The 24,732-nt window shown below is 41.5% G+C and overlaps 1 protein-coding gene across 1 annotated transcript; it reads left to right on the forward strand.

Annotated features, from left to right (window-relative positions):
* The first annotated feature begins 1,007 nt into the window (after positions 1-1,007).
* LOC306705851 (SRSF protein kinase 3) lies at positions 1,008-11,702 on the forward strand. Its single transcript, XM_079172714.1, has 12 exons — positions 1,008-1,156; positions 2,626-2,717; positions 4,083-4,191; positions 5,216-5,303; positions 5,567-5,654; positions 6,191-6,297; positions 6,409-6,571; positions 6,862-6,938; positions 8,075-8,182; positions 10,212-10,281; positions 10,416-10,508; positions 10,644-11,702. The coding sequence occupies exons 1-12, from the start codon at positions 1,107-1,109 to the stop codon at positions 10,826-10,828; spliced, it is 1,230 nt and encodes a 409-aa protein (XP_079028840.1). The 5' UTR covers positions 1,008-1,106; the 3' UTR covers positions 10,829-11,702.
* The last annotated feature ends 13,030 nt before the right edge of the window (positions 11,703-24,732 follow it).

The following is a 24,732-nucleotide window of genomic DNA, read 5'->3' on the forward strand; positions in this document are numbered from 1 at the left end:
CAATTGGACAAACTGTCATTGGTCTTCCCTGTGAAAAGTGAAAAAAAACAACATAGAAACAGTTGCCCCTAGTGGCAACAGGAAGTTATAGGTTGTGTACTTTGACATCCTGCTCCTAACAGATTAATTAGATTCTTAATCAGCTTCTTAATTATTGCAGCAAAAACACACTGTGGCCACGAGCCACGGAGTCCAGGTAGATCCTGTAGGTGGATCAGGACTCTGGTCAATCTACTTGTTGGATTTCAGACTCGTGGCTCTTGTGGTCCGACGGTGGCTGGGTGTCGCACTGTGACGGGTCCGCCAGCTCCCGCGGTTCATTCCTGGACTCTGAAAGACTCAGCCGTTGTCCAGGGCACTAAAAGAAGTCAACAATGCGTCCCTGATAAAGAGGGGTGGAGTAGAAGACGTCAACACACAGATTAACACATGGGATCGACCCCTTCGAGTGCCAATGTCTAATGCGTAACGTCACAGAGAAGAAAAAGATGGACGCACAATTTTTTTTAAAAAGCTCCTCAGCTGACCTTCGTTCTAATGACTTTATTGTGATACTTGATATCTTGTTAGAGGACGGGGGATCCCATTCTCAAGCCTGGGGTTTAGCAATGTGTGATCCCCGTGGCCCAAAAGGTCAAACTCCCCTTGAGACAGGGACGGGTGGACTCAGCAGCTGTCACTCCCTATCCTCCGTCGGTGTGGCCTCATGCCACACTCCTCATCATTTAGCCCCTCGGATCTTTGTTGTGGCTTTCCCACAGTAGCAGACAGAGAGAACTGGAGGCTTAGCGATACAGAGAGAGAGACAAACTAGACCAGGAGTGACTGGAGGACAACAATGCAGGTAAAAGCCTAGCAGGCAGTTGGATTAGGAGTCTGCATTAGGGGCGGCCATGTTTAGACCTTGCTCACTGGCATTCCCAGCGCCCGCCCCCCCCCCCCCCCCCCCCCCCACACACACACACCTCTCAGCTGCTCAACTATTTTCAAGGGGTGCAACACTGAAGGTGCTGCAGTTTCACTTACAAGATTTCATCCACCACTTTCTTAATTCAAGGTACCAGCTCTTTGAATCACTCCACACGCTGCATCTGCTGGACCGCACCATGCAGAGGAGTCCCCACTCCACGTACAACACTGCTCAGCAGACTCACGCGTAAGTATGGGACTTTTAACAAAAAAAAATGGGATACTGTAGAAAACATTTTCTGATTGTACTTGAAACGCTGGAAGCAACTGGATAGTTTAACTGTGGACAGCGTGTGTTTTAAACCTGAAACACACAACTCGACAAAATGCAACTTGGCTGGTGAACTTATTTTTTTCCATGGCAATAGCAATGCAGTGGAGCAGTTAAATTTAGCAACGCACAAATAAAGCATGCCGACATTATTTTAGACATCACAGAGGGGACTTAAAGGTGCAGTTGCTAACTTTGATGAAAATGACGTTTTTTGTCCTGTTTGTACAGACTGTCACTATATCCTGACAGTAATACATCAGACAGAAAATCTGTGAATAGAATCAAGCTCCTCTGTTCTGATTGGTTGTTTTTCTCCAGGTACGGTGGAATTTAGCAAATGCACTAAAAAGGAGCACTAAAAGAGGCAGAGGAACTTGGTGTTCATGTGCTAGTGTCAGGATTTAGTGACAGTTTGACCGGGCGTTAATTCAATACGATAATTTATCATTTGTCGTGATTGATTCCTACATCAAGATATCGTGATACACACATTCTTTAAATTCATAACATATACCAATTTAAATTTCTCAGAAAATCTGATGTGAAAGCATTATTAGAAGATTGTGGTTTTGTTTTTTCATCACACTTTACATTACCACTCATTGAAATGCAAGTTACAATCAGTTAAGTTAATTTTGCACAAACGTTCTGAATTAATTAAGAAAATAGTCTGCACAGGAGTAAATACAAATAGGCTTTACCATGTTGTTATTTCCTATAGACTATAAATGTATTGAGTTACCAGAAAACATGTTATATTGTGATATAAATAGTTAGAGATATTCAATGACCTATGTGAAAGGAGGATTTTGATCATACTGCCCAGCTCTATTTATGACGAAAGGTAATTTTATTGAAGTTATCTACTGTAGCTTTGAATGTTAGTTTAGAGTTTCAGACAGGATATCAAAGTGTCAACAGTCAAAAGAAAGCCATCAATTGTTGAAGTGAGCAAAATTCCACTTTGTGCGCTAAACTTAAAAACAAGGGTACCATACCGCACACCAACCTCCACTACATGTCCCTCCAGCCAGACAGAAACCTGATCTGTGTTCAGTATTCTCAGCCATGACATGACCCCAGTGAAGTAGATACAGTTGATACCCAAAGCAGCTGGGAGGGAGAGTTGTCAGTTTGCAAAATGATTTACAGTTGAGTCAGAAATAGTGCAACTTCCGATGCAGAGTGAGCCAAGTTTCCATGACAAGACGAGTCCATGTGGAAACTCTAAAAGTAGTTCAACTCTCCCGGCTGCCCCTAGCAACTCGACACTGACACACACACACACACCCACACACACACACTGTAAGCAGAGGACGCACAGGCAGTAATGAGACTATGGAATCAAGTTTTCATGTGACGTCGGTGTGTTTGTTTTGTAGGTCGTCGAATAACTTTGAGGCCCTAGGACGTCATGAGCAGCTGGATCCAAAGGACAGTCGAGACTCTGAGGACCCAGGAGAATACTGCTATGGTACATCAGAGCCTCTTAACTCACTCCATCATCTGCCGATGTACCCATTCACCGCTGCCAATGTCACCACACTTTTATCCTAAGCCCCTCCATCCCATCAGAGCAGCCCACATTTTTATACAATATATTGCTTCAAATGACATCGGCTTATCTTATTTAAAGCAATATATGTAAAATAAATCCATTTTTATTCTGATTGGCTTTCATTTCATTGAAAATTTGATGAGCTATTTCAGTCTGCACCAGTGGTGCACTGACTCCTTAGAGCCGTGGCGCTCGCGTGGCTGAAAAATCCCATAGCAGTGTATGGGCTGTTATTTTTTACTCAATGCCACAATGCCAAATGATTAAAGTTGTGAAACAAATGGTTAGGGTTAGGCAACAAAACTACTTGCGGTTGGACATAACATCATGGTTTGTGTTGAAACGATAACGTAACGTAATGACCATAAATAAACAACAACCGCTACATTAAACGACAATATGTAAAATAATGTAAAATCATAGTTTCACATGGGACACAAACAGCGGTTACCTTAGTGAAAGTCCTGTGTTTAAAACCAAACCCACTCGCCGACCTGCCCTTTGTGGACTGTCTCGATTCTTATACTCGTTATTATGCCAAGTTAATCTCAACAACGTCCGCTCAATATACAGTACTTCATCACTTACTCTGACTGAATGCAAAGACGTCTACATTCAACGTGTCCGTAATTTGCAGAAACATAGGAGCCAAAATGTTTTCCTGGCGACTGGGCTGTTTTTACCATTGGTGATTATAGAATTGCGACCAAGATGTATTGAGTTGGACATTTCACAGCGTGAACACACTATACTATCATATATCACTAGAACCTGCCGCATCCTTTTGAACCTGCCATTTTGACCTCTTGCCAGCTGTGCAGGCCTCTGCCTGTTCCTCTTAAAAGCAGATAAACTGTTGAGTGTGATACCACACATTCCTGACACAGTAACAAATCATACACCACCATATATATGTCACTCTGAATAGAAATAGATTTAATTTCAAGAGTTCTTGACGATGTCCAAGACTGTTGTGTCATGCCGGCTGAAAGAAAACTGATACAAACTTATGCATCCTAATGTTTCAGTGTCTCGCTGGGAGATTTGACTGTGCTCACTGTATAAAAATACTCACTGCAGACATGGTATAGTTTAGAGGGAGTGGTAATCCCAGAAATAGCTGAAGTGCCACAGTTTAGTCCTCGCTCTCTAAGCTTTCTAAATGACAGATGAAAACTGTATACTGTGTGATAAAAAGGTTTCACATTTCAATCATGGAATAATACAAAAAGATAATAGATGCGAACAGATCTTTTAAGGTGTCTCTTGTTTTTATCTCAGGTGGGTACCACCCTGTCCAGATAGGCGACACCTTCAACAGACGATACCAGGTGCTTTCCAAGCTGGGCTGGGGCTATTACTCCACTGTGTGGCTGTGTCTGGACCTCAGGTAGGTTTAGTTAAGGACTATACCAAAGAGCCATTTTGCCCTATTTCCCACCAAATAAAATGTGTTTGGAGCCGTAAAAGCAATTTGATATCACAGCTTATAAAGTTTTAGATATAGTTATATTATATATACAAAGACTATAGTTTGTTGTATTTATGAAATTATAGAACAAGAATAAAGACAATTCTTGACATTTTATTGCTATTTTCAGTGACAGAGTATCACCTCAAACTCCAAGATAAGAGGTGTTCCCTTTGAAAGATTGTCTCCGGGGTTGCTTTGTCGTGTGGACGCCACACAGCGTACTGTATATTTCTCAAACCTGGGAACTAATGTCAACATTGAAGAGGTTGACACCTGACACCACCGCGTCCACTGCATATATCGGACGTTAGCTACAAAGTTAACTAGCTTATAAATTAGCTCAGGTAGCTTACTGTGTGCTGCAGCGATACGTTAGCTAGATCTTTCTATGTTAGAAAAATTGCTCTTTGTGGGTTTGCCAACTGATTCATAAACATAAATTGAGATACAACTTTTCACCCAACTGCGTAATATGTAACATTAATTGATAATACAATTCGGACCAATAACCTTGACACACAACAAGCCCATGTCAGACAACAACTTGACTGTGTGTAATAGTGTGACCAAATGAGTCAAATCAGCTTTGACTCTGTTTTGGATGAAGAAATATTGAATTGACACCCTTTGTAAATGGCAATATTCAAACAACTTCTGTCTTGATATCATATTGGTATAAATATACATAACCACACCCCTATTTCAACCTTCCCGCCCCTTCTAATAATTTGTGTACAGCCCCTTACGAAGATTTTTTTCTTTTTTTTAACGCAATTTGAAAAGTTGAACTTCTCTTTTTTTTATCTGATTATCATACATAAGTAAGATAACAAAATACATGTTTGTATGACACTAAAGCGCAGCTTTCATGGATTCAGCAGAGAGCAGGATTCTGTCCTGTATCCGAAAAACAGATCTGATCCACCGTCTGTGTCAGCAGGCTCGGTTGGCGCGTTGCTGTGAAGGTGCTGAAGAGCGGAGCTGGCTTCACCCAGGCAGGACAGGACGAACTCGCTCTCCTAAGATGCGTTAGTGACATGTTCTTTGTGGTTTTTGCCTCTCTAACATGTCCTGATATTTCTGTGAAATGCTATTTCTCTTGATTTTTGATTTTTTTGCATGAGGGTTTATAATTCTCTTCCCTTGTCAGACATCTCCCTTTTCCACTTTCATCTCAACACTTATTCACAATAATGCTATCCTTCTCTATTCGTCCCTGTCCTCTTTATTGTTTGCTTTCATCCCCACTTCTTCCTCTCACCGCTCCCCCTCCTCCTCTCCGTTTAATCAGGCTAGTGGTCCTACGAGCAGGCATCCTTCCAGTCGAAGGATTGTTCAGCTGCTGGATGAGTTCAAGCTGGCCGGGGTCAACGGGGTTCGTATCCTTTTTACAGACAACCATTTCTTGGGCGTCCACTCTCAACCCGACACTGAGGGTTGAAGAGCTTTTGTCTCTAAAAGAGCCACTAAAAAGCCTCTGTCAAATGGTTGGAGTGTTAATATCAACTATACAATAACATGAATTTGATTTATTTCTGCAAACTCAAACAGATTGTATCTTTCAGAGATGTAAACAACAGATGGCATTATGTCGCTTCACTGAAAACAGTCTTGCATGGCATCCATACACTGTATATAAGAAGTGGACATGACTAGACTGCCATTTTGAAAGCCTTGATTTTGACGATTTCGCCGTCGCCATCTTGGACTACGGCCATCTCCATGTTGTTGTTTTATGCAACCGATAAACAGAAATTAAATGCGGAGGAGTGAAGTAGTGATGCTGAATACTGCTCTGATAGAGAAATAGAGTCATTTTCTCATAGACTTCTATATAATTGGACTTCTTTTTGCAACCAGAGTTGCTGCTAGCCAATAGCTTACATGTAAACGTTCTCAAATGCCTGCTGGTCAGACATGTGTCTGGTGATGGAGCTGCTGGGGTCCGACCTGAGAAGCTGGCAGCTGTGTTTTGGGGCTCCTGGACTGATGCGGCCTTCAGTTAAACAAATACTCACTCAGGTAATCCTCATCTCTTTAAACCACCAGTTCACCCTGATTGAGTCAAAGATCAGAAAGAAAGTTCAGTACTGGTTGTATGTAAGGGGAACATCATGTTTGGGTTGTGTCTAGGTTCTTCAAGGCCTGGACTACCTCCACACTTGGTGTAAAATCATCCACACGGATGTCAAGCCCGAGAACATCCTGCTGTGTCTGGAGGAGCAGTCCCACAAAGTACCAGCAGGGGACAGCAGCTCCTCCTATGTACTGACTGGGAAAGAGGCCAAGTCCACAGGCACATTTTTGTTTTTTAATATATGAAAACAGTTGTTGAAGATTGTTTAAGAGTGAAGTCTCAAGGCTTCGTCTGAGCGGCGAGGAGGCAAACTTGTGTGCCAATGACATGCTTTGAATGTATAGTCTCTGCTCTGTAGACACATTTTGTAAATGTTAGGGGTTAACAAACAAGTTGTACTGATATCTAAACTAAGAAATAACAAAAAAATGCATTGATATATCCAATCCAAAATATCATCTTGGAAAGAATCAGATTTTAAAAACATGATTTATTGTTGTTTCTTCCAGAGAAGGAGCAGGTGAAGCCGTACAGTTTAAAGGAAATTAGAGTGAAGATTGCTGACCTGGGCAGCTCCTGCTGGGTGGTCAGTAGTTGCTCTTTCACACACAGTCATTATACAGTTTGACGTAATACATTAGCCAAGTGCTGAATTTGTTTTCAATTTCTAGACCTACAAGAAGGGTCCATCTGTACAAAACATTTGACCTCATAAAAGTACAAAGTATGTAGTTCAGAAACAAAATTAGTCTTTTTTTTCCTAATGGCAATGTAAAAAAAAATTGTAATGGGAAAGGGAAAGGGGTCGCTCATAGTGTTGAACACACAATTAATTATTTATATGTCATTATTATTTTGATCACTATCATCGTCTCAAGCCGCAACAGGCAGAGCTTTTAAGCTAAAAACTCAAAAACCCACCACTCTGCTCCACAGCTGACAAAAAAAGTAAGAGATTAGCTTGTGAACATTGTTGGGTATTTAGAAGTTAAGGAGCCCGACATCTCTCTTAGGAGTTGGTGGAGACCAAAAACAGAGCTAAAAGAGAGAACCAGAGAAATACTACTTTTTTGTGGAAAGAATATATATATATATAACTTATCTTATTAAACACTCAGAGCGAATTACATACTGTAAAGGGCGAGAAAGTCCTTTTAAGGGCGGGAAGGGGGTGAAGGGCTCAAACAAATACAGGACTTTTACTTCAGCCGTCATTTGTGTCACACACATGTGAAACATGTGAAACCAAATATGACGATGTTATGCCACGTGACGCCATGTCACTGAGTCACATGACATTACACCTGTATTAAGTTACGTAACAGACATACTTATTTTAACCCAAACCATGATCTTTTTTAACCAAGTATTTTTGTTGCCTAAAGCTACGAGCAACGTGTTACAAAGCTAACTTTCTGCGTCAAGACACTACAGCTTCTGCCCAAGCGGCAAATTCTGACGACAAGGGAGATCATGTTGGAATGCTAATGTTTGCTCCTTAACTGCTTGGTTGTGTAAAGAAGCAAGTGTTTGCTAACAAGTTTGCCATATACTTAAAAGGTAATAATATGTTAGTGTTGTGTTCACAACTTGCTTCCGCTGACCCCAAGTGGCCAAAAACAAATGTTATTGCAAGTTTAACAGTCAAAAACATAACACCTTGTGGAAAAAGACACTTTAAACTTTACTGTCTGCTATGTCTGTCTCTCTTTCTTGGACCAGTACAAACATTTCTGTGAGGAGATTCAGACCCGTCAGTATCGCTCCCTGGAGGTTTTACTGGGATCTCAGTATGGCCCTCCTGCTGACATCTGGAGCGTCGCCTGCATGGTGAGGGAAAAAACATATGATATTAAGGTTTCACTGTGTGAAACATTCAAACCCACAATATTAGTTTTGTGGGGAATTTCGCACACATTTTTCAAAAAATTTGACCCAACCTTTGGGATTTCCACTAGATTTTTGCATAAAGTTCTACAAGTTTCAACAAAGTTTGTCTGCATAGCAATAGCTTATATGACTGACCCACCAGTAGGTCACTGGGGTGGTAATCTATAAACAGATTCTGCATTTATTGAGCCATACAAGATGTATAATGTGCATTCAGATTCATCCTTTGGGAATCATAAAGGTCTGTACCAAGGTATGTGCCAATCCATCTTGTGGGTGCAGAGATGTTTCCCAACTTTGACCTGCTAGTGCAGACCTGGGCATCTTACGGCCCGCGGGCCACATCCGGCCCTTTGTGCGTCCCTGTCCGGCCCGCGTGAGGCCAATCATAAATTACAAAATAAATTAAAAAAATATCTATGTCGAGTGTGCAATACAACGGTGCTGCTTTTATTTTGAAAAGCGTTATTTGTATTACTTCCGTGTGGACGTATGCGCGTGCGTGATTGTGAGTGAAGGTGAACAGCGGCAATCACAAATTACAAAATACATTTTAAAAAACATCTATGTCGTGCGTGCAATACAACTGTGCTGCTTTTATTTTGAAAAGTGTTATTTATGGACGTATGTAACCTCTGAGTGAAGGTGCACAGCGACAAGTGATGCCCGGTTACCCCCGAGATGTCCGCTCACGCTAAAAAAAGAAAAGTTGATGACGAATGCCGTGTTTTCAACAAGACATGGACTGCCAAGTATTTCTTTACAGAAATTAAAGGTAAAGCTGTGTGCTTAATTTGTGGTACACAGGTTGCTGTGTTTAAAGATTATAATTTGAATCGCCACTACACGACGAAGCACGAGGATAAATACCGGAATCTGTCTGATGAAGAGCACGCAAGGGAGGCTGATGCGTTGATGGTAAAACTGCAAACCCAACAAGGACTTTTTACCAAACTTCACACCCCCAGAGATAAAATAATATTAAAAATAAATTAATATTAATATTAATAAATTAATAAAAAAATAAAAATAAATTGCAGTGATTCAATGATTGTTTTTGTTTTCTTATTTCAATTTCACATAGCCTAATATAAATATTTAAGGATTAAGAGTTTAAATAAAACCATCAAAAGCAATCTGCTTTTGTATAAAGTCAAGTTAGGTTAAATGAAATTATTATTATTTATCTTACGGTATATCAAAAATAATATTGAGCAAAATTTAATTGAAATATTGTCGATGTGGCCCTCCAGCAGTGCTCGGGTTGCTCATGCGGCCCCCGGTAAAAATTAATTGCCCACCCCTGTGCTAGTGGGTGCACATGTTGAGTAAGTGGATAATCAAATTTCATGGCAATCCATCCAACTGTTGTTGAGATATTTCGGTCATGGTAGCCATGCCATTATTCCAACAAAAACACCAATAGTCCTGAAAAAGGACCCTTTGGACTGAAAGCCCAGCCAATTATCCCGACATCTAACTTTCATTATTCTGAAAGACCATTGCTCCGGAAATACACACTCATGGCAGTCATGATCCACCCTATTCTTTCTCTGATTGGTTTACCCTGGTATTGTTAATCCTAAACCTAATTAATCTCACTCCTCATGCCTAAACCTAACCAACCCAACTAACGAAGGCAACGATTACCAAGAGTAGTGGGTAATGCCTTCGCCGGGAGAAAACAAATCGGGAAGTTCCAATAAAGTAATTCTGCAGAATAATTAGCCATGTGCTTCTATTTGTTGCAGGGAGAGTGTGTATTTTGGGAGCAATTGGCCTGTGGGATAATGGTCCTTTTTTCAGGATAATGGGCTGTCAGACAAATGGGCTTACGGTCAATGTGACATTTTGTGGACTATCAGGGTTCAGGGTAACAATGGGCAGTTTGCCAATCAGTGTTGTTAACATTGAGATGCTAACTTGGCCACACATCTCACCCTTTTAATTGTCTCTTGCATTCTCTCAGGCCTTCGAGTTGGTTACTGGAGACTCCCTATTTGAACCCAAAGCCAGCGAGTCCATTTCCCGGGAGGAAGGTAGGTTTAGTTCAGTGTGCTGACGCTGACATACTCGTGACAAACACTGACACAGGAATAAATAAGATTACACCGTGGCTACTTGGTAAATATTGATGCAGTGCATACTGACTTGTTTGTCCGTTCCACCTCAGACCATATAGCCCAGATCATGAAGCTGCTTGGTAAAATCCCACCAGCTGTTGCCTTGCCGGGTAAATACTCTGCAGAGTACTTCAACCGCAGAGGTAAGTCCACAACTTATTTTTGATGTACGTCTTGTCGTATTGTAATTATACTTTTAATTGATATCATTCCAGTAAATCATTTCAAAATTGTTACTGGTGAGCATCCTCCTGTAATACTGGTTGCGTGTCACCCAGGTGACCTGCATAAATTCGGCCCACTGAGGCTCTGGAGCCTCTTTGACGTTCTGGTGGAGAAATACCACTTCCTGTTGGAAGAGGCCACTGGATTCTCAGACTTCGTTCTTCGCATGTTGGACTACTATCCGGAAAGGAGGGCTACCGCTGCACAGTGCCTCCGCCACCCTTGGCTGACCTCCTGATAGCCTCCCAACGGACACCACAGGCGTCATCTCCCATCTGCCGTCCTTGCAGGCCAGACGTTGTCAGGAGCTTGGCCTGGCTGACTTGTGAACATATACCAGCCACAAACTCAATCTGTGAGACGTTAAAAAATGCACAGGGCATATTTGAGGTTTTTATTGGCCTACTATAAGAATCCAAAGACTTACTCACTTTAATTTGTGAATTCCTGTAGAATGTGGTGTTTTCCAGATTCAGCACCAGATAAAGAGTAGGATACTCTTCCCCATTGGAGCCCCAGTATGGACTTTATGCTGCTTTTTTATTTGTTGTTTTACATCGATTTCCTCTAGTAGCTACTATAAGTCTGACTACCAGACTTTTGAGTCATACAAGTAGCTCCAGAGAGTGATTCTCCATTGTCTCTTGCTAATCTGACAGGCCTGACACGACTAGCCAGTGAGAGGTTGTCTATTTGATACAAACTATGAGTGAAGCTATTATTCAGTGCGATTTAATTGTGAGTGATTACAATTATTATCTTTTAAAGTATACATTTCATGATCATTCATATTGTATGTACTTTAGAACTAGGGTTGGTAATCTTAAGAAACTAGTAAGAGTACACTAGATAAAAAAAGAAAAAGAATCTAACCGAAAAACCCTGCCCAGTGTTGCCAACTCTTTTCCAAGGAAAGTCGCCAAGTCGGCAACCCATCCCTTCAGGCATGCCTCAAAAGCCACTTCCACCAAAAATGAAAGGAACGAACATGGTTATTGTTAGTACTCACAGCTGTCAAACTAGCATGGATGGACAGGCAGGTAGCCCATCCAATATGCGATAGACACAGAAACCAGATTTATTTTCATTAGTATTTGATTTATTGATGGCTGTCGGGGTGTCAAGGGAATGTCAACGAATAAAAAAATGTTTTTAAAGAAGATTTGCCTATTCAGTAGCTTTCTTAGTAACGTTATGCTGTCCTATTATAACAGGTATTCATACATCATAGTGCTGACTATGCACTATGATGTGATTAGCTCCTTTAATACTATAACAGTTCTTCTCATTCCACTTTCATGCACAACCTAGTTGCCAGAAAAATGTTGGGATGCCGCGGGACATGTTGAATGTCATTTCTGAACAACAAAACAAGTTTCATATCAGCCCCGTATCACGGTTGTAGGAAAGCACAATACCACATGGTTAACGTATTGAAGCTAGGGTTAGAAAAAACATCATGGTTTGTGTTAAAATGATAACGTAACAACGTAGTGTAACAACGTAGCGCAACAACGTAGCGTAACAACGTAGCGTAACAACGTAGCGTAACAACGTAGCGTAACAACGTAACGTAACGTAAACATTTACTTTTGGTTTCACGCGGTACACGAACAGCGGTGAAATTCCTGTGTTTGTTTGATAAAGATAAAAAAAAACAGATAAAGATGAAATGAATCATCATCTGACTAGTCATGGTTAACTTGATATGTATAAACTGTGACCACATGGTTTGTTATGCTATGCTGTACTAACCAATGTCAATTACTCCCAAAGACACCATTGTGAAGACATAACTGCATTTAACATTGTTAAACGCAACAAACGAGATTGAAGTCAAACATTGGTGACCTGACCTTTAGTTGGGGATGAGACCCCCTCTTTCATTCTCTTTGGTTCCAGTAGGACCCTAAGCATCAAAGTACGATTTGACTTGTCCTCAATAAAAAACAAAAATATCATCATGGTAATGCTGTCCAGAACCAACACTATATACACCAATACACAATAAGTACTTTGTAGAACATGCATTGTCTACAGTTTCATCATAAAGTCCTGCATGTCAACGTATCCAGCTGTAGGCTCGGCACTCAGCCAGTGGGTCCTCTTTATACACCACAGTGTAACCGCACTCTGTCCTGATCCGACGACACTTCCTGGGCCAGGAGGTGGGCTTCATTGGCCTGGAGGGACAGAGAAGAGACCGTGTCAACTATTCACCATGACAGAACTCCCATGAGCAAGACTTTTGTTGAATTTAAATCCATTATTATGAACTGAAGTGAGTGATCTACTCACGTGAGGCAGTAGGACCCAAAGTCATGACAGAAGCACTTATCACAGCCTCTCCGGAAAGACTCTCCTGCTTTGTAGTGCTTGTCTTTATAAGAACAGACGCCTGTAGGAAGAAATGAGCACCAGTATGACACATCAATCTCTTGTGTGTATATTTATATTTTCCCTTTTCTAATTCGAGGTATGACCTGGTTAGGTGAAAGTCTTTTACAAGAGGTTGCTTGAAAGATTTGCAGATTCAAAAAAGAATATTTCGCCGTATATATATAAATATATACGGCGAAATATATAAAGCCCTGTTGCCCTAGGTCAGGCACAATAAAATCTAGTGACCTCCCATCCCTGCTGGAGTTATTCTTGTGGGGTTTGTCATTGACCTTGAGAGGGGGATCAATAGGAACACACTGCTGTGAGGCGCCCCAAAGGGTTGAATGCAAGGTCACTGTACAGAGGACATTTGGTTTAATAGCTAGAGGTAAGTCACAACAAGAGTTGATTTATGCTCCCAGGGTGGAAAAGCAGTAACTGCACAACTACAGGATAAAAAATCACTCTACAGGGAAGAAGAAGTAGTCCTCACCTTTTGTGTGGTAGACGGAGGCTTCTGAGTATCCGTCGTTCAACAGAAGGATGAGAGGCAAGCCGAACGCAAACACCAGCGGTAGAGAGCATCCGTAAATGTTACTGAATGAAAGTAACATTGTCCAAACACGTATATAACTAATTATAAGTCTTCCGACCTGTTTTCTTATCTCTTAAAAACAAATTCTGACTGTCCAGTAAAAGTCCTTGTGATGGCTCAGTAGAAACTGGCTAATATTTATAGTCTCACATCACAGAGAGAGAAAGAAAGAGAGAAAAAAAGCATCTCCACATGTTTAGTTCCCTGGTTTCCTCCCAGCTTCCAACTTTTGTATTACAGCAAGGTGTGTTTGGAGATGTACCCATGCGTCCCTAAATACTACCTTTAGCCCTGCTTAAAAACTGCGTGGGTGAAAGGATGGCCGGCACTCCAACTGGACTCTCCACGGGTCCAGTGGAGGCCTTTGTAACCACCTGGACTTTTCTGGAAATCTTATGTCAGCCTCTTCATCATCTTACCTCATTTTATCTTAGACCTGCACATTTCTCCTTACCCCTCTTTTTATCATTCCCTTCCCTCGCCACCTCCCAATGCACCCTGATGCTGACTTTTAAAGCCAAACCTATTTTTTGTGAATGCTGACGTTGTCGAAAACAGCTTCTCTTTGTGCTGACATTGTCCCTTGTGCAAAAGGGAATTGGTTCAAGCCAAATTATTCCAAAACTGCATTCTGAAACATAAAAAATGCATGAAATAAACATTGAAAACTTCCAAATCTATTTTCCTCTCATTCTGTCTCAAGACACGAGCGTTTTATGGTAGCACAGCTTCGGTTTCCTTTGCAAATTGGAAAGCTGATATTTTATATAATGCATGCTGTCCGAGTATAGAAATGAAGACATTGTTCTGCTTTTAACTGTTTGCATATGCTGCTGTACATATAGCATGAAGTAAAGACCACATTATTGCCAAGAAAGTATGTCAAATATTTATTTTCTTGTTGCTGTGAACTGCTACTTGTAATGTCGTCTGACATCTAGAAAGAAAATTGGCAAAGAAATTGGAGTACAGAGTCCGTATGTCCCCATGTATAGTTGTTATGTCAAAAATATAGACTCAAAAGGCAATAACTGCTGCTCTCTGAGTCTCTGTCACACACAGGCCTATTTTACTGCATGTGTAACCAACCACAGGATGGTTCGTGGCCAGTCTCTTCCTTCCTGACAGCCTCTGGCCCGTAACCAGCCGACACACCGTGCTCCGACTAAAGACAAAACAAACAGGACATCAAGGTACTGGAAGAACTTGCGGTGGTCGAGGGGCTCCAGCTAGAAAACCACCACTGCCTCCTCGTCGCCCTGTTTTAGTCACACAGGAAACATTTTCACGGCGTTCGGGGGCTCACACGGCAAGAAGTTTCTTTTTTTTTATACTTAACCAGTACTGGTTGGACACTTTGCACGTTCTTCCTGTCACGTTCTTCCTGTGTCTGTATCGCTTTTCAAGGTGGTCCGGTTTTCTACCGCTGGGATTCTAAAACTTGCCTGTAGGTATAACCAGTATCCTGAGAATAACCGCCGTATTGGAAGACAATGCGCTTGACATGATTATTCTCCAAAGCCAACTACACTGTGTTTGAGAATGTGGAGGTCGACATGGTTCACTTTCATGCAGGAGACTGGAGTTTCAGTCCTTTTCATTCATTTGAACCATAATCTCTCCCCAGACCCAACCAGGTGTTTTAGTTGCTTAACCACCTTTATTTGCCAGAACCACAGTCTTTCTCTAACCATAATCCTTCTGTAGTTGCCACAGATGTTGTAGCAAGGGAGAACCAGACCTCTCTGTCCCTGCATAGGATGAATGGAGATAGAAAATAGATGGATGCAACATTTTGATCCTTTCAAACCAGCAACAATAGATTGTATTTTTATGCCAGTAAATCACTACCTTGAAACCTTGACCCATTTGGAATACCGGCAGGAAGTCATCATTTGCAAAGTATTGGCCCTACTTACTAGGTATCTGTGTCACGTCCACAGCCGTACCTCAGTATTATTCCCTTGGGTTTTTTTAGGTGAGGGAAAATACCCCGTCTGCTTTTCAATTTTTCCTTTGAATACAAACTGCAGTGTCTCTTACAAAGTACATACAGTTGCATGCAGTATGCATTCAATTGGGACATACTACTTTTTATCCTTGAACTTTGAATTGCTTTGAATTGGATTGTGGGTCAGAATAGCCAGAAAAGTATGCATATTGCACTATGCAACCGAATGCAGAACATCCTGGTATTTTTTGGCAAACTGCATTTGACCTACAACTGACACGTCCAAAATGAACCCTAGGGGCGTATGTAGAGTGTCAGTTTGAAGTGTAGAAGCACTGACCAAGCCGCCGTGTTGGACACCTTAGGGTTTGAATGTTTAGTGACATATTGTGCAATATTTCACCCCTAATAGACACCCTGTTATTTGCATGAAACCCCAGCAATTGATGGGTCAAAGTCAAGAGATTCTACGTGAGCGATGCTGACTGTGGTAGGTTGGCCGTAAATGAGAGGTTTTGCCTCTGGAGTGCTAACAGCGTGGTAGGTCAAAGTGGGACTGAGGGCATGAGAGAAGGACCACACAGACTCCCAAAACCACTAATGATCACAATGTTATGAAACGGTGTGGATCCATCAGTTTCAAAGCTTTTCTACTAGCCTCATTTCACACCTTTTGTAATCTACAGCAACATGCTGCTATGATTCTCTCAGCTGTTAAATGTATTTCTATGCACCAGTTCATTAGAAATACATTAATCAGGAATCCATTGTATAGAATGAGATAGGGCTAAACAATGAAAAAACAACAAAAGAAACAGCAATAATATTGTTTTTAGCAACACAAATCCAAGAAAAGACGATACCATGCCCATGTGCAGTTTTAACTGAATGTATGAATCCGTGGTCCCTGGTTTGTGACTGTCCAGTTTCACTTCAGACTGAAGTTTCTCAACAGGTTTTTGATGCATTGCCATGAAGTCGTTTTCAGACATTCATGTTCCCCAGAGGATGAATCCAACTGACTTCAGTGATCCCCTGACCGTTAAACGACACCATGAGGTTGACGTTTGAGCGTTTGAGCGTTGATGAATTATACTATTTTATAATCCTCACTGTTTCCAGACTTTTGCTAAGCGAGGCTCTATAGAGCAGGACATTGCAGATTTAGGTATTTAATAGGATGAAAAATGTCCCGCCATACCTCCTTGTCACTATCTTGCACCACCACTTTTAACTATAACTAGGCACCCATGGTATGTAGTGTACTGGTTTGGATCCCTGCAGGTGAAGAATTAAGTTAAATGGCAGTTCCAAAACCCAAATGGCAGTGAAACGTTTGAGGTTTCTAAAAGTAGAACTTTATTCTTTCTAGTGGAGCCAGCCTTGCGGTGTATAAAGTCTCATCCTGCTTCACAGCTTCCAAGTGGATAAAACACATAATTCAATAAATAACACTGCTGGGTGACCGTTGTGGTGGCTCCTAAAAGCAGACCACACAGAGGAGAGATCCGCTGATGAATTGCAGGTATATCACTATGACAGAGCTGCGGATTCTCAAGTTGCAGGCGGTCTCGGGGCCACGTCGCCCTCTTGGTGCGCATCCGTGCGCAGTGGCCCCTGTGTGATATTTTTGGTTGTGTGACTCACCCTTGACACCACAGCAGAACTGGATGATCTTGCTCGGCTGTTAATTACATAAGTAGTCCTATTTTGAACACAACTTTGTGCACGATGAAGGATACAGGCATCAGGGCCTTTTTTTATGGTAGAAAATATTGTGTGAATAAAGAACGTTTTTTATGGCTTTGCTTTAAAGGAACAGCTTGTAGCATTTAATAAGTATGTTTTCTTTAATGTATTATCCCCTGAAAATAAGAACTTTATAATAAGCTGTTTATATCTTCTTCACAGAGTCCACCACGTTTCTACAGTAGTTTTTTTGTGTTGGAAACCTTATTTCTCCTACATCAGGGGTCACTAATAGGCGGACTGCAGTCCGGATCCGGATCCAGACGACGTTGTATCTGGACCCTGGACCTAAAACCGATAGATAATTGAGAATTATTTTATTTTGACGGAGCGCTTCAATATTAACCTTCACAGCTTTGCTGGCAAGAGACCGAGTATTCAGAAAATGAGTGTTACGTGAGTCAGAGAAGTTATTTCACATGACGTTCTCTAAAAAGAGGAATGTGGACAGCAAGACCAGAGCCTGAACAGACTCTTACAGGTTAATTCTTCCCACGGGCAGTTCAAAACCAGTATGTCTTATATGTTCAGAGACCGTGGCGATTATTAATAGTGGTAATGTGAAGCGCCACTACATGACAAAGAACAACTCTTTTGAGCAAACGTACCCACTCCAGAATCCTAACACAGTAATTCACTGTCCAACTAAGATGTTAACAGAGAGGAATAGAGCTGAAACAAGTGGTTTCAATACCCACAGATAAGGTCCCTGCACACACATTTCTCTTTTTAGAAGATAAGAATATAATATCGTGGCTTTTTTAGGTGACATCACCTCACACCTGAATGAACTAAATTTAAAGCTGCAGTTTATTTTTCTAAAATGAAGTACTTTATTTTAAAACCCTCCTGTTATGTTCGTTTCTTAGGTACAGCCATGATGTTCGCGGGTCAATGTGACCCGGTGCATGTTTCATCATCCAAAAGTTGTCAGAAACCAAAATATCCTAATAAATATAGTTTGTACCTCATCACCAACACCATTACTAACAATTCAATCAGTATTTAGTGGAATGGAGTTATTCCCCCCTCCATAGATCATAGTTCAATGAGGATAACGCACTCGTTTTAAATACGTGTTCAAACAATTTTTTAGGTACATTGGAAAAACCTAGATGTAAATTGCATCAGTCTAGCATAACATGTATTTTTTTATTTATTATTTTTTTCATGGGGTGATGTAGATAAATGGAGATGAGACACCTCTGCTGTTCAGGGTCATATTGACCCGCTCACTCAAAATCAAGCCAAATGAGTCATAAGGATTTGTATTGAAAGTAAACTTTACTTATGTTTATTTATAGTGTTAAGAAACAGACATTTACAAAATTTAACAAGAGATGAGCACAATGAACGAGGTGTGTGAGTGTTTGTATGCGTTTGTCTGTGTATCTGTGTCTACACAGCACACAAGTGACACGTTGTCACGGTGTGCTTTGTGCAAATACATTTTGCCACTGTCTTTATAATATTTTCATACTTGGCTGACGTGTATTGGGTGAGGATGACCACTGTATTTCACATCTTTTTGACACAAATGTCTTGCCTGGAGGAACAGGTATATCAGTTTCCTCCAGTGGTGGGCCGTCAGGGCCTGCAAAGCCTTCTCTGCTGGCCTAAACAGAATCACAAAGTTAACCCCGAAAATTGCTCCCGTAGCTGTGCCTACGGTATGATAGCATCTGAGATGTAAGTCGCTTTGGATAGAAGCGTCAGCTAAATGACTGTAAAGTAATTTTTTTTTACCACCGTCCCGAAAATAATTTCAACCTCTCTGAAATCTGTAAACCACAAAACATTCAAAATGTTATCATTTTACTTTGTTATAGTCTTCTATGAATATATTTTTTCCCTCATAAAAACACAAAATTCAAATGATAAGGAAATAAAAGATTGTATTTTAATGGATTAAACCAAATCTTGTCATTAGTAGTTTTAATGATGTATTATAAGCTGCTTAGAGCTAGTGTAAACAGCTCATAATTCAATTCTAATATCTATTTTATTTTTCTCTGAAAACATCTTCAAACAACTGGATTTATGAGATCACATGAACGCATCATGGGAAAACATGAACGCATCATGGGAACACATGAATGCATCATGAACGCATCATAGGAACACATGAACGCATCATGGGAACACATGAACGCATCATGGAACACATGAACGCATCATGGAACACATGAACACATGTGATCACATGAACGCATCATGAACGCATCATGGGAACACATGAACGCATCATGGAACACATGAATGCATCATGGAACACATGAACGCATCATGGAACACATGAACACATCATGTGATCACATGAACACATCATGATCGCATCATGGGAACACATGAACGCATCATGGGAACACATGAACGCATCATGTGATCACATGAACGCATCATGGGACACATGAACGCATCATGGAACACATGAAAGCATCATGGAACACATGAACGCATCATAGGAACACATGAACGCATCATAGGAACACATGAACGCATCATGGAACACATGAACGCATCATAGGAACACATGAACGCATCATAGGAACACATGAATGCATCATGGAACACATGAAAGCATTATGTGATCACATGAACGCATCATGGAACACATGAACGTATCATGGAACACATGAACGCATCATGGAACACATGAACGCATCATGTGATCACATGAACGCATCATGGAACACATGAACGCATCATAGGAACACATGAACGCATCATGGAAAACATGAACGCATCATGTGGACACATGAACGCATCATGGAACACATGAACGCATCATGGAACACATGAACACATGTGATCACATGAACGCATCATGAACGCATCATGGGAACACATGAACGCATCATGGAACACATGAACGCATCATAGGAACACATGAACGCATCATAGGAACACATGAATGCATCATGGAACACATGAACGCATCATAGGAACACATGAACGCATCATGGAAAACATGAACGCATCATGTGATCACATGAACGCATCATGGAACACATGAACGCATCATGGAACACGTGAACGCATCATGGAACACATGAACGCATCATAGGAACACATGAACGCATCATGGAACACATGAACACATCATGTGATCACATGAACACATCATGATCGCATCATGGGAACACATGAACGCATCATGGGAACACATGAACGCATCATGGAACACATGAAAGCATCATGGAACACATGAACGCATCATAGGAACACATGAACGCATCATAGGAACACATGAATGCATCATGGAACACATGAACGCATCATGTGATCACATGAACGCATCATGGAACACATGAACGCATCATGGAACACATGAACGCATCATGGAAAACATGAACGCATCATGTGATCACATGAACGCATCATGGAACACATGAACGCATCATGGAACACATGAACGCATCATGGAACACATGAACGCATCATAGGAACACATGAACGCATCATAGGAACACATGAATGCATCATGGAACACATGAACGCATCATAGGAACACATGAACGCATCATGGAAAACATGAACGCATCATGTGATCACATGAACGCATCATGGGACACATGAACGCATCATGGAACACATGAACGCATCATGGAACACATGAACACATGTGATCACATGAACGCATCATGAACGCATCATGGGAACACATGAACGCATCATGGAACACATGAACGCATCATGGAACACATGAACGCATCATGGAACACATGAACGCATCATGTGATCACATGAACGCATCATGATCGCATCAGGGGAACACATGAACGCATCATGGGAACACATGAACGCATCATGGAACACATGAACGCATCATGTGATCACATGAACGCATCATAGGAACACATGAACGCATCATGGAATACATGAAAGCATCATGGAACACATGAACGCATCATAGGAACACATGAACGCATCATAGGAACACATGAATGCATCATGGAACACATGAAAGTATCATAGGAACACATGAACGCATCATGGAACACATGAACGCATCATGTGATCACATGAACGCATCATGGGACACATGAACGCATCATGGAACACATGAACGCATCATGTGATCACATGAACGCATCATGGGACACATGAACGCATCATGGAACACATGAACGCATCATGGAACACATGAACGCATCATGTGATCACATGAACGCATCATGGAACACATGAACGCATCATAGGAACACATGAACGCATCATGGAACACATGAACGCATCATGTGATCACATGAACGCATCATGCGGACACATGAACGCATCATGGAACACATGAACGCATCATAGGAACACATGAACGCATCATGGAACACATGAACGCATCATGTGATCACATGAACGCATCATGGGACAATGGAAAGCATCATGGAACACATGAACGCATCATGGAACACATGAACGCATCATAGGAACACATGAACGCATCATAGGAACACATGAATGCATCATGGAACACATGAACACATCATAGGAACACATGAACGCATCATGGAACACATGAACGCATCATGGAACACATGAACGCATCATAGGAACACATGAACGCATCATGGAACACATGAACGCATCATAGGAACACTTGAACGCATCATGGAACACATGAATGCATCATAGGAACACATGAACGCATCATGGAACACATGAACGCATCATAGGAACACATGAACGCATCATGGAACACATGAACGCATCATGTGATCACATGAACGCATCATGGGACACTTGAACGCATCATGGAACACATGAACGCATCAAAGGAACACATGAACGCATCATGGAACACATGAACGCATCATGTGATCACATGAACGCATCATGTGATCACATGAACGCATCATGGGACAATGGAAAGCATCATGGAACACATGAACGCATCATGGAAAACAAGAACGCATCATAGGAACACATGAACGCATCATAGGAACACATGAATGCATCATGGAACACATGAACACATCATAGGAACACATGAACGCATCATGGAACACATGAACGCATCATGGAACACATGAACGCATCATAGGAACACATGAACGCATCATGGAACACATGAACGCATCATAGGAACACATGAACGCATCATGGAACACATGAACGCATCATAGGAACACATGAACGCATCATGGAACACATGAACGCATCATGGAACACATGAACGCATCATGGAACACATGAACGCATCATGGAACACATGAACGCATCATAGGAACACATGAACGCATCATAGGAACACATGAATGCATCATGGAACACATGAACGCATCATGGAACACATGAACGCATCATAGGAACACATGAACGCATCATAGGAACACATGAATGCATCATGGAACACATGAACGCATCATGTGATCACATGAACGCATCATGGAACACATGAACGTATCATGGAACACATGAACGCATCATGGAAAACATGAACGCATCATGTGATCACATGAACGCATCATGGAACACATGAACGCATCATGGAACACATGAACGCATCATGGAACACATGAACGCATCATAGGAACACATGAACGCATCATAGGAACACATGAATGCATCATGGAACACATGAACGCATCATAGGAACACATGAACGCATCATGGAAAACATGAACGCATCATGTGATCACATGAACGCATCATGGGACACATGAACGCATCATGGAACACATGAACGCATCATGGAACACATGAACACATGTGATCACATGAACGCATCATGAACGCATCATGGGAACACATGAACGCATCATGGAACACATGAACGCATCATAGGAACACATGAACGCATCATAGGAACACATGAATGCATCATGGAACACATGAACGCATCATAGGAACACATGAACGCATCATGGAAAACATGAACGCATCATGTGATCACATGAACGCATCATGGAACACATGAACGCATCATGGAACACATGAACGCATCATGGAACACATGAACGCATCATAGGAACACATGAACGCATCATGGAACACATGAACACATCATGTGATCACATGAACACATCATGATCGCATCATGGGAACACATGAACGCATCATGGGAACACAAGAACGCATCATGGAACACATGAAAGCATCATGGAACACATGAACGCATCATGGAACACATGAAAGCATTATGGAACACATGAACGCATCATAGGAACACATGAACGCATCATAGGAACACATGAATGCATCATGGAACACATGAACGCATCATGTGATCACATGAACGCATCATGGAACACATGAACGCATCATGGAACACATGAACGCATCATGGAAAACATGAACGCATCATGTGATCACATGAACGCATCATGGAACACATGAACGCATCATGGAACACATGAACGCATCATGGAACACATGAACGCATCATAGGAACACATGAACGCATCATAGGAACACATGAATGCATCATGGAACACATGAACGCATCATAGGAACACATGAACGCATCATGGAAAACATGAACGCATCATGTGATCACATGAACGCATCATGGGACACATGAACGCATCATGGAAAACATGAACGCATCATGGAACACATGAACACATGTGATCACATGAACGCATCATGAACGCATCATGGGAACACATGAACGCATCATGGAACACATGAACGCATCATGGAACACATGAACGCATCATGGAACACATGAACGCATCATGTGATCACATGAACGCATCATGATCGCATCAGGGGAACACATGAACGCATCATGGGAACACATGAACGCATCATGGAACACATGAACGCATCATGTGATCACATGAACGCATCATGGGACACATGAACGCATCATGGAATACATGAAAGCATCATGGAACACATGAACGCATCATAGGAACACATGAACGCATCATAGGAACACATGAATGCATCATGGAACACATGAAAGTATCATAGGAACACATGAACGCATCATGGAACACATGAACGCATCATGTGATCACATGAACGCATCATGGGACACATGAACGCATCATGGAACACATGAACGCATCATGTGATCACATGAACGCATCATGGGACACATGAACGCATCATGGAACACATGAACGCATCATGTGATCACAAGAACGCATCATGGAACACATGAACGCATCATAGGAACACATGAACGCATCATGGAACACATGAACGCATCATGTGATCACATGAACGCATCATGGGACACATGAACGCATCATAGGAACACATGAACGCATCATGGAACACATGAACGCATCATGTGATCACATGAACGCATCATGGGACAATGGAAAGCATCATGGAACACATGAACGCATCATGGAACACATGAACGCATCATAGGAACACATGAACGCATCATAGGAACACATGAATGCATCATGGAACACATGAACACATCATAGGAACACATGAACGCATCATGGAACACATGAACGCATCATGGAACACATGAACGCATCATAGGAACACATGAACGCAT

Source organism: Pholis gunnellus, assembly GCF_910591455.1.
Source record: "Pholis gunnellus genome assembly, chromosome: 2".
Taxonomy (NCBI): Eukaryota; Metazoa; Chordata; class Actinopteri; order Perciformes; family Pholidae; genus Pholis; species Pholis gunnellus.